The sequence below is a fragment of the Pinus tabuliformis genome, chromosome 1_2 (assembly GCF_031772625.1).
Source record: "Pinus tabuliformis cultivar Carrire ecotype Pingquan chromosome 1_2, CPIR1, whole genome shotgun sequence".
In the NCBI taxonomy this organism is placed as follows: Eukaryota; Viridiplantae; Streptophyta; class Pinopsida; order Pinales; family Pinaceae; genus Pinus; species Pinus tabuliformis.
In genome coordinates, this window is record NC_142298.1 from 627,886,723 (window position 1) to 627,899,612 (window position 12,890).

At 36.4% G+C, this 12,890-nt stretch overlaps 1 protein-coding gene across 1 annotated transcript; it reads left to right on the forward strand.

The window, feature by feature from the left end:
* The first annotated feature begins 11,031 nt into the window (after window positions 1-11,031).
* LOC149207197 (protein JINGUBANG-like) lies at window positions 11,032-12,437 on the forward strand. The gene has a single exon (XM_089397960.1). It carries the CDS (start codon window positions 11,064-11,066, stop codon window positions 12,435-12,437), a length of 1,374 nt encoding a protein of 457 aa, XP_089254086.1. The 5' UTR covers window positions 11,032-11,063.
* Window positions 12,438-12,890: the final 453 nt, after the last annotated feature.

Below are 12,890 nucleotides of genomic sequence, written 5' to 3' on the forward strand. Positions count from 1 at the left end.
TGCACCAACACGTAACTAATGAAAATTGTGGTAGCTTCCAGTAGCAGTTCAATATATTAAAATTGGCATCTTCCAATCCTTAAGGCTAGCACTAGGGTTGAGGATCAAAAATGACAGAGATCAATCTTTGAGGTTAGCGCACCCCTGGAGATCTAAATTTAGCGGACCTCTGAGATAGACTAAGTAATTGCAGGTTTGTAGGCTAAGCACTCGATATCAAGAAAATTAGACCTGTAAAGGTTTACATCACAGAAAGATAAATTTAGATAGGCACTTTTGTGAGGATAAAAGTTGGCAGGTCTAGCTGAGCTATTCACCAAGGTTTAATAGTGTAAATTTGGTGTTATTATGTGGGGAATAAAATTAACATGTGAAAGTGTTTTTGTGAAGGGTGAATGAGAAGATTTGAGGTGGATTGCATTGAGACCAAATTAACATATAACCAGTGCTCCAATCAATATCATAGGTTACTTATTCAACAAGCAATGTAAGGGTGTGCATGGTGCATGGATGGTGTTGAACTTAGGTAATTTAGGATCACCACATGAGCATAAACATGAGTGTTTCTTTTGAGGTTATTCATGGATACAAAGAGGCATTGTTTTTGAGGAGTTGTTATCAACATTTGGAGCCATTGCTATTGGGTGTGTGTAAAGTGTTTTGATGATGTGATTTGATTTGCTTTTGAGAGGCTTCTACATCTTAAGGAGGGGAATTTCCTTGTGTGCTAAAAATGTAATTGCTGCTATGATAAATTCAGTATGAGAAAAAGTAAAGAAGGGTGTTGGATTTGTATTAAAAATAGTGCCATTGATTGCGAACTTCAGTATGTGGATTAATCCAAGAATGGGTGCTACTTTTTCTTGATTTGGAGCTTGATATTTTTAGGAAGGGAGTGCTTCTTTCTTCGAATTTTTGTTGTTATTTTTGGTCAAGAAGGTTGCTATTCATTAGATTAAAGCTGCTGAAATTATGTTGATATCTTCTTGTTGTTAAAAAGTACAGGATCAATGCTATCCTTTGGGAGACAAATAAGCATGGAGTATGTACGCAAGCTTAGCGTGATCCATCTAAGGAAGGAGAAAAACAACACCAAATTTAGACAACAACTTAAGATTTGAAAATGTCCTTCAACTATAAGAAGAGGAGGGGCAGTCAAAGAAATTATTTGGCACATCTTCCATCCTCCTATTGTTCATATTCTTCTTCTCTGCTTCATTTCATCCTCTTGCTACAATCTAAGGTTTTCTTGAAGGAAAATCTTCTGCGCACTTCTATTACAAATTGCTTCTTTGAGAATTGTGTAGGAATAGGACTTTGAGTAGTGATTCTTGCCAATCCCCTTAGAATATTTGATTAAAAGGTCTTGATCTGAAATATTTTAGAATACTTGTAAATGACTCTGAATATTTTGCAAGTAAGTGATCTTATTTCACTGTCTATTGTAAAATATTTGATTCTTGTGAAAATTTTTTCACAAATGATAATTTAAACTAGGTTTAAGATTCATATTTGAGATTCTTTTGTTAGTATGATTCAATGTTTTCATTTCCCCCTTAATTTTCTGTCTTTCTTTTTCCTCCTCTTCACCCAATGAATTAAGGCACCAAACATATATAAATCAATCTTAAATATTACAGATGTAAAATCCTTCTTTGCTGATTTCAAGGTTTTATATGTTGTCTGATAAGTAGTTGGTTTGCAAATTTCTCTCATGCTAATTTGAATTATGCTACATATTTAGAGAGATTCAATCAAAGATATTTTATAGGGCTACCCTCTAGAATCAACAAAAATGACTGTGAGGCAAGAGGGAAAGGCACCAGTCACATATAAATCAATCTTAGATGGTTCATATGTAAAGTATTCTTCATTGATTTCAAGGTTTTATGTGTTGTTTGAGGGCATTAAGTTGTTGGTTCACAAAGTTTCTTTGCAAATCTACAGTTCTCTTGTTGATTTGAAATATGTTGCAGATTTAGAGGAAATCATTGATATTTTATAGGGATACCAGTACACCAATGTATACATTTATCAAATCACCCAATTCTTTAGACAACCTTTTTACTCCGGAAAGTATCACTCTCAGTGCCCACAAATAAGCGAATTGTGGAGCACCATAATTTCACTAGGAGATATTCCAGGACATGGAAATGTAACTTTCCCTCTAATGCCATATGTCCTAGATATAAAGGCATACACAACATATGTTCATGCAAAACGATGTAAATAAACATGTGAATAATCTGTTCAATGGATGATTTATCCAAATAAGGAACATAATACAATTACTTATGTTGTTTCCAATATGCAGAATAAGAGATTAATATGATATCTAATACAATATTAATTTTAACTATAACATGAAACAACACTAATTGAACCAACTTCTTAAGCCTGTGCTGGTATTCAGGTAGTATATCTCAATGTGGAGCTATATATCATGATACCATGACAAAATAACAAATAAGTTGGTTTATAAGTGAGAAACTCAAGTATCCTTGCCATATTAGCAAATAGTATCACTTTACCTGGCAAGTATCCATAGTCTATTTCCACTTGCAAATTGAGGTTCAAATTGCAACAATAAGGTCAAGAGGCCAAGGTCTAACCAAATATTAAAAAAATGAAGAATGCAAAAGAGTTATGCATCACACACACATAAGTTGGGCTCTAAATTCAATGTGAATTCTTTGCAATTCTCTCTCCTTCATTCATAGAAATCCTCATCTTGTAGGTCTACGGGCTAGGTCCTTTGTTTTACTAATGCAAAAAGGTCGGAAGCATATATTTTTGAATGGTGTGTATCCATGCATCTCATTGATTTCTATTTTTTTGTTCTCTATTGATTCATATAGAAAATGAAATTATAACTCTTAAAATGTGGTTTGATTTTCCTTTAAAAAAAATATGCATTTAGTGATTCACATCTAGACCAATGTTCATTTCTGAATGACCACTATTGAAATGATATTTTATGTGTCCTATTATAATGATTTATGTGTCCTATTATAATGTTGTTCCGAGATCCTCATTATCTTACCTTGTTGTATCACATCTTCTTTCTTCAATGCTACTCTTTCCTATGCTATGGGAAATTTCTAGTTTTATCTACTTGTTAAGTCAATACATTTCCACTTTCTTTTAATTACATGGTTAAAAATTTCAATCACAAATTTTCAAAGCGTTAGCCCATGATTTTCTTGGTGTTAGATTTATTCCCTCTTCGATGATGATGGATGCATGAATTATCATTATTATCCACTTGAATTCATATTAAGTGTTAGTCCATGATTTTCTTTGTGTGAGATTGATTCTCTCTTTGATGATGATGGATGGGTAAATTATCATTGCTATCCACTTGAATTTGTATTAAAGTTTTCTTGTGGGCCAATCCCATTATTCATGAATTGAACTTTGATTATTAGATTTGTTAGATAGGCTCTTTGAAATAAAATGAAAAGTTTAGCTTGATAAAGGCATAAGAACAACATATGATTAGTTGGGTGTTTTCTTAGTGAGAAATAAAAGTATATTTCAATTTGAATATCAAGGGAATTGAGTAATTAAATGGTTCTTGATTTGATATAGAATCATCAACAATATGATATATTTGATGAAAGGTAATTGTGTTTATTAAAGTATTTTTTCTTTCTTCTATTTTTTCTTTCTTTTATTTTGGTTTATTATAATGAGTTTTTGGAATAATAGAGTTAGAAGATCTTATATTAAAGGTGGTAGAGTAAGGGATTTTAATATTATTTATGATGCGTGGTAATAAAAGCTAATTTTAATTATTAATTTTGATAATGTTGTATTGACAATGGACTTGGTTGGTGGTTTCTAAATTTGGAAAGTAAATCTCACATTCGTAGATCTTCTTTTATCTACAAATAACTGTAACCATAGAAACTTGAAAACTGCAATATTTCATTATCAAAGTTTAAATAATATTTATTTTTCCAAATGATTAAGAAAGTTGAATTAATTGGTTTCTTTTAATAGCAATTCAAATACTTTTATAATTAGTGATAATAATTGTAAAAAATGAAAACTATCATAAAAGATGTATATGAAATTTTTTCAACTATTATCATTTTGTCATGACTTATTAATAATGGACCTATGATATTTTTTTTTTCCAAATTTTTGTAATAATATATATAATATATTGAAAATGTATGTGGTGAAATTGTTGACACCTAATCATCAGGATTGGGTGAATAACTGAAATTGATGTAAATAAATAATAGAAAATATGAATAGTTAGCAGGAGATGAAATGAACAGTCCCTCCCTCATATATATAATAAAGTCCAACCTAAATGAATATCAACGAATTGTTTTTGAGGAGTTACCTCCTGGTCTGACATGGTATCAGAGCCATCGCCATTTTTGGCTTCCCTCTGCTTTATAACTCCCTATTCTGCATATGGTATTTTGAATCCTATGCAAGCTGGCTAGCCTGGCAGCTCTGACGCTTCCACTGGCCTAAACGCATCATTATTCCTCTGCGATTCTCTATTATTCTCTGCTACGATGCTCCTGTCATTGCTCCACCTGCTATTCACTATTATTCTCCACTACACTGCTCCTGTCACTGCTCCACCTGCATACAAAACGCTATTACATTCAATCTGATCTTACCGCCATTGTATTCAATACATTGATAACGCTATTACATTCAATCTGATCTTAACGCCATTGTATTCAATACATTGATAGCATTATTCTCTGGTCTTACCGCCATTGTATTCAATCTCAAAGCCTTGGGTTTCCATCCCACACACCACAAACACAACATTATTGATAACATTGTATAATACCGCACTGCACTCATTCAAGTAAGACCACGGGAGAACAATCAAAGAAAAGGCTATGAGACCAAGCATGACACCCACTCCAGCCATTAGATAAGGAACTAGGGAATTTGCTGTCGATATTTGGTTCCTTCCTGTGCTCATATCATTTGTCATTGAACAAATGATAGAGAACACTCAGCCCAAAGCCGAGACCTCGTTCTGGTGATGGTGCCGCTCAAACATGGTGACTGGTGGAAGTTGTTACAAGTGTGGAGAGTCTGGCGACTTTGCTAGAGACTGCACCAGCGGTGGCAGTGCTAGTGTTGGTGGCGGAGGTGGCAGTGGTGGGGGCAGTTGTTATCAGTGTGCTGACTTCGCCTGAGATTGCCCTAACCGTGAAGGTTAGGCATATCGGAAGCCTGCCATTCCTCTCTTCTCGTTCTACTTCAGTGTTTTGAATGTTGTGCCCGCTGCGGCTACTCACGCCTTCCCCAAGATTTCGTGGTTTGTGGCTTTTGTTGTTGTAAGCCTGCTCTGGTTGTTGTAAGCCTGCTCCCACTCTCGTTTTAATACACTGCTGTGTTTTTTAATACATGCGCTGGCCTCCATATCACCCTTCCTCCATATATACTTCCCCCATATGTTGAATACTCCCTCCACCACATAACCCCTCCCCCAGTTAATAATTCTGATATATTATCCCTCATTATTATTTTTTTCAAAGTTAAATAGAGTTTGCCACCAGAAGTTAATTTTTTATAGTATATTGCCAGAAGTATTTTTTTACAGTACACAGATTTTACAATGCATTCAATCATATCTATTGTGGGAATAGTTCTCACTGGCAAGGAGAACTATCCTGAGTGGTCCCAGATGATAAAACACACCCTCATTTTCAATGAGTTGTGGAAAGGAGTGTGCGTTGGAGACGGAGACAAAGAGCCAGAACAGCCTACCTCAGACAAAGAGTTCGGAATTTGGGAAAATAAGAACAGCAAAACCTATGCATTAATTGCAGCATCTGTAAGTGAAGAGGTGAGTCACCATATTTCACCATTTTCAACTGCTTTCGAAGCCTTACAAAAGCTGAAAGAACTCTATGACTCACATTCTACACTTGAAGTTGTTCAACTCATGATTAAACTCTTCACTCTTGAATTACAAAATAATGATCCTCTTCCTCTTGCATCCGAAGTAAAATCTATAATGCATGATATCAAAGCCACTAATATTGAATTAGATATTCCTCTTATAACTTTTCTCAAGGCACTTTATCCTACTTACTCCAATTATCTTGAGTCATTGCAAGCAAATGGAAATCTCAAAGATATTACCTTTGACTCTCTTGTGAAAAATTTGCTGAAAGAGAGAAAGCTTTTGGAAAGAAGACAGCCCCTGAATCTTCTGAAGAGGCTATGTGCCTTGCTCATAAAGAAAAGAATCTTGCCCAAGATTCTTCCAGAGGAAGAGGTGGTTGAAGAGGAAGAGGAAGATATTTCAGAGGCAGGGGGGGTAGACACTCTCAAGGAGAAAGGTCAGATTTGCACTGCATATGCTACAAAAGAAATGGATCACATGCAAGTTACCTTGGGACAAAATTGAGTAACAAAGAAACCAACAGAAAGGTAAAACTAATGAATCAGACAAAGGTAAAGCACCTGAATCCACTCATTATGTTGTGGCACAATGTAATATTGGAGTAAATGAAGACTTATTTAATGCTTCACTTGCTTCTTGGAAAAATGATTGGTTGCTTGATTCAAGATAAACTTGCCACATGACTCATAGAAAATAATTTTTTTGAAGAATTTACTGACAATGTTGATGGAGCATTATACTTTGCAGACCAATCAAAAATCAAGCCATCCAGGCTTGGCACAATCAGGCTTAAATTGCCTGGTCTTCCAGACTTTCTTCTGCATCATGTTCTATATCTCCCACAGCTGAAGAGAAACTTGATGTGCTTGGTCCACATCTGCAGGCAAGGTCAATCCATTCATATGTTTGATGGCAAGTTTGAGGTGAGAAAAGCATCTGAGCACTCACTTGTCATGAGGGGATAGAAGAAGAAAGGCTTCTCAAGTTGCAGGGTACCTTTGCTCGTGCACAACATTTCTCATACAACTCTCATTATGAAGAAGGTACACTTCCATCAAGTTTATTATGGCATGCTAGATTTGGACATTTGAACTATGACAGTCTCCGCTTGTTGAAGAAAATGGTGTTACTGGTTTGCCTACAATTCCTAGGAAACTTAAGCAATGTGATGCTTGCATTCTAGGAAAGCATAGCAAATAGTCTTTTCATGATTGACATTCAAGAGCACATAGAAAAATTGAACTCATTCATTCATATTTATGTGGTCCAATGCCTGTTACTTCTGCAAATAGAAATAAATATATGATGACATTTATTGATGACTACACCAGAATGTGTTGGGTTTATTTATTGAAGAACAAATCTGATGTTTTTCAAACATTCAAGAACTTTCATACATGGATTGAAAATGATGCACAATCTCATATTGGCTCTATTCGCACTGATAATGGAAAAGAATATACTTCAAATGAATTTGAAAACTATCTTTGCCAACATGGGATCAAACATCAAACAATTGTGCCTTATAATCCTCAACAGAATGGTGTAGCTGAAAGAATGAATAGGACAATCTTAAATATGGTGCGCTCCATGATGTTTTTCAAAAATGTAAAATTGATGTTTTGGGTTGATGCAGTTCTATGTGCTATATATATAAAGAATAGATGTCCATCTAATGCTATCAGAAATAAGACTCCATATAAAATGTGGTATGGGCACATTCCTTCGGTAAAGCATCCCAGGATCTTTGGTTCCACTTGTTATGCCTTGATACCAAAGGTACATAGAAACAAACTTGGTGCAAGAAGTCGTAAGTGTATCTTCCTGGGGTATTCAAACACCTCCAAAGCATACCATCTCTATGATGAAGTCAATAAAAAGTTTGTTGTATCTAGAGATGTAATCTTTCTTGAATCATCCAAAACTGACAATGTTGTTGAGCGGCAACTTGATCGCTTGGATAGATTCGCAAATCCAAAATCATTTCAAGAATTTGATAATCAGATTCCACATCTTGAAGGGGGGATTCCTATACTAGATCAATCTGTGGAATATTCTTTTGAAGCACTCTCTTCCCCACATGAAACTCCAACAACGAATGATACTTTAAGTGATGTAATTGATAGAATTGGGAGACTCAAACTTGATTCAGTCCCAACTCAACCAACGGAGCAGCCTGGACCATCTGAGAAAGGTCCCCCAAAGTGGCTGACAAAGACACTTGAAAGTGTTCATCCTAATGAGGTTGGAAAGACAGAAAACTAGAAATTCAAACCGGCAAAATGGAGGTGATGTAGATGAATCTAATTCACCTGTTGATATGGATGTTTCTTATGGTTGTGAATTGAATTTGTCTACATATTTCGAACCAACTTCCTTCAAAGAAGCTGCTTCTCATGATGAATGGAAAGAAGCGATGTAAAAGGAGTATGATGTCCTGATAAAGAATGGCACTTGGAAGCTGGTTGATCCTCCATTAGGAACCAAACCAATTGGCTGCAAGTGGGTCTACAAGAACAAGTATAAAGTTGATGGCTTACTTGACAAGCACAAAGGCAGGCTTGTGGCAAAAGGTTTTGCACAGAAGGAAGGGGTCGATTATGAGGAGACTTTTGCCCCCACAGCAAGATGGGCTACCATCCGGACACTTTTTTCCCTAGCAGCTCAGAACAGTTGGAAAGTCCATCAAATGGATGTAAAAACTGCTTCTTGAATGGAGATCTAAAAGAGAACGTTTTTATGTCCCAACCTGAAGGATTTGTTGTGAAAGGACATGAACATAAAGTATGCAAACTTGTGAAATCCTTGTATGGCCTCAAACAAGCACCGTGAGCCTGGTATGAAAAACTAACTGAGCATCTTCTGAAACTCAATTTCAAACATTATGATCTTGATGAAGCAACTTTATTTGTCAAGAAAGTTGGCAAAAAAGTTGTATATCTTATGGGATATGTAGATGATATTTTTATGACAGGGAACAATGAAAGCTACATTGCATCCATAAAGAAGGAATTGAGGAAAGGTTTTGAAATGAATGATTTGGGCTATGTTCATTACTATTTTGGTATTGGAGTAACTCAACATCCGAAATCCATATTCCTTTCTCAAAAGAAGTACATTGGAGATCTGTTGAACAGATTTGGCATGACAAAATGCAATCCTCTTACTACTCCAATGGAACAAAACATAAAGCTCACATCCATTGAAGGAAAAGAATTTGAGGATGCAACAAAATATAGATAGTTTGTAGGAAGTCTCAACTACCTAACTACTACTAGACCAGACATTTCATTTGTTGTTGGAATCCTCTCTAGGTTTATGCAAAAGCCTTGTGAGGGACATTGGTTTGCTGCAAAAAGAGTTCTAAGGTACTTGAAGGGAACTCAAGACTTTGGAATCAAGTATATACAGGTGGAGGACTTCGGCTTGATTGGATACTCTCATTTAGACTTCGATGGAGACAAAGAAACTGGGGTATCTACTTCAGGTTATGCTATGAGTCTTGGATCAAGAGCTGTCTCTTGGAGATCACGCAAACAATCAGTTCCAGCAGATTCCACAACAGAGGAAGAATATGTGGCAACAGTTAAGGCAACAAAAGAATTTGTGTGGCTTAGGAAAATTCTTGAAGATTTGCAGGTAAAACAAGTACAATCGACTCCACTCATGATTGACAATACCTCGGCAATAAAGTTGGCCAAGAACCCAAAGTTTCATGATCGAACGAAGCACATCAATACTAAATATCATCTGATTCGACATCATGTTGAGGCCAAAACAATCCATCTCCACCATTGTTCCACTAATGAGAAAATTGCAGACATCTTCACTAAAGCGCTTGGAAGAGAAAAGCTTGAAAGATTCAGAACGATGCTTGGACTCACCAACATCCCTTCAGATTAAGGGGGGAATGTTGACACCTAATCATCAAGATTGGGTGAATAACTGAAATTGATGTAAATAAATAATAGAAAATATGAATAGTCACCGGGAGATGAAATGAATAGTCTCTCCCTCATGTATATAATAAAGACCAACCTGAATGAATATCAACGAATTGTTTTTGAGGAGTTACCTCCTGGTCTGACAGAAATATTTCTTTATTTCCATGATTGTGATTTAACAACCATATATTATATACTATTATTTTTTGATCATAGTATATTAATGTGAGGCATGTTGTGATAAAATTCATCTCTCATGGTTAAGATTGGATGTATGTTTTTTTTAGTTTTTTTTGTGTTGCTGATGTCTTTTTCATAATAAATTGGTGGTGGACATATTTTGATATAGTTCTTTGGGATCATGCTATTATACTTTTTAGTTATTTTATCCTTTTATGATCTTAATATTAATATGTTGTGATATATTTCCTCAGATTCATGTGGGTGAAGATCTAACTTCCTAGATATTTAACATACTCAACATGTACATTACAATCACTAAAACCAATTTAGCTTACTCAACATGTAATTTATTTTTTTTCGGAGGAACAATTCAAAGAGGTGCTTGAATGTCGTCGTCATGCAACAATATTAAAGCAAAAAATTAGTGCCTTCGCCCAAATTTTTGGTGAACGACGAAGAACCTCGCATAATAAAGTATTGACAACTTGTGTATAACGAATCAAATCTTAGATATTTAGATAAATTCGTAGATTCCTTTCCTGATGAATCACATCAATGATGAAAGTAAGGAATGCAAGAAACGAAAATGTTATTGTGATATCCTTATCATGGCTGATAGTCAGATCTAATGGTCTTGTACTTCATTGAAAATGCCAAAGGTTAGGTTAACTTTGAAATCGCGATATCAAATATGCTTATTTTCAATTATGGCAACTTGAAATAAATTAAGATTAGCCTTAATCGTGTAGACTTATAAAATTCCGACCTTATCAATATCTACGTCACATAAAGATGGGTAGCCAATGCCACATCTCTTTTCTGACACCACCTACTTTGAAGCTAATACGCGTTCAGGGAAAGTCAATGCCAAACAATATAGTGGATGGGCCCATTAATATGACAGACTCACATATTTTAGGTGAAATAGTGATAAAAATATTAAGAATATTCATTATAAGTGCGTGCTCTAGTTGGTTTTGGTTTGAATTTTGAAGTTGTAGCTTACCTTCTGAATCTGATCCTCTCCTTGCAGTACAATGGGTATCCAATTTCAATTTCAGAATATGTCCTCCTGCTTTACAACGAATTGTTTGGCTATGAGCTCCCAAGTCACAGACATCAAAATAAAATCGCAGGAGAGTCTTGCATCCCAAGTGAGTAGTCTAATGTCTCAGAGCAGCTCACATTCTGCAACAAGCCCGCAATCAGAATTCAGTCTTTCTTCTGAGCTAAGCATTCAATCTCAGCCGAGTGTGTGCTCACAGAGCAGCCTAGCATCCGTCCCCTCTCTTGGGATCGTAGGTCAACCTCTAGGGAACGAGGGAGGCACCGTTGGTCCATGTGTAACTACGTTCAGAGGCCATGGCGGGTGCGTGTTTTCTCTAGCAATGGCCGCAGGCAACCTTCTGTACAGTGGGTCCTCTGGTAATGACATTCGAGTATGGAGACATGGCGAGGGAAATGAGCTTTACAAGTTTGGGCATGGGGATGGAGCAGTGAAGTGTATTCTGGTTTCTGGCGATAGGATATACAGCGCGCATCAAGATCACAGAATCAGAGTTTGGAAACGCGCTGAGAATATGCAGCCGTCAGGCCATAAGTTGGTGGCCACCATGCCGACCCTCAAGGATTATGTGATAAATAGCATACCGCCCAAGAAGTATTTTCAAGAGCGCAGGCATAAGAAAGCTCTCTGGATCGAACACGTGGATAGTATATCGGTTCTGTCTGTTGATAGAAATGGGTTTTTATACTCTGCTTCTTGGGACAGGACGGTGAAGATCTGGAGGCCTTCCGACTTGAGGTGCGTTGAATCTTTCAGAGCACACGATGATGCCATCAATGCGCTTGTGACTTCCCCAGATGGTTTTGTTTACACGGGATCCGCGGATTCCAGAATCAAAGTCTGGGCAAAGGCTTCCGGGGAGAGAAAACACTCTCTGGTTGCTACGCTTGAGAGACACAAGTCTGCCATCAATGCACTCGCTCTCAGCCCCGACGGTTCCTTTCTCTACTCTGGAGCTTGTGATCGATCCATCGTTGTCTGGGAAAGGGATGGAAGCGGGCGGCACAGGACGGTCTCGGGTGCCTTGAGAGGTCACAATCGTGCAATTCTATGCTTGGCAACTGTGGCAGATTTTCTGTGCAGTGGATCAGCGGATAAGACTATTAGAGTGTGGACCAGAGGAGAAGGCAACGCGCATTACTGTTTGGCGGTTTTAGAAGGTCATAGAGGACCTGTTAAGTCTATTACGGTCTCTTTAGGCACTCAGAGGGGATGCCACGTCTATAGCGGCAGCCTGGATCATGACATTAAGGTTTGGTGGGTTCCTTCACATGCAAGCTATTGTGATGAACAAGAGGAACATAGTCCATTGAGAACGCCAGAGAGTTTGAAATGGCGAGCTTAATGTACATTGTTTGGCCTCTGCACGTAATTATATTATATCAAATATAATTAAGATTTCCTGAGCAATTTGCAAAGTTGTTCGACATGCATAATTTTACAAATATTTCTATTTTTTGGGATTTTTTTATTTTATAGTGGCGTAGTTTAACTTATATATATTTCTTATTTTATAAGGGCGTAATTTAACTAGATTTTAAATCTAGCAAAAAAAATTAAAAAAATGTGATTTTTTGTTATTTAAAATGTATTTTTAAATGCATAAATAGGTTCACCGTCATTTACCCAATATTTGTTCCCACATGTTTTATTCAATATTTCTTTTCATTTTCACCTCATATATGAGGGTGATGAAATATGTTTTACCCAATATTTCCCCCGCAGGACCTTATCATCACATGTTTTAATTAATATTTCTTCTCACCTATGCTCCCTTACTTTCATAATATGTTTTATT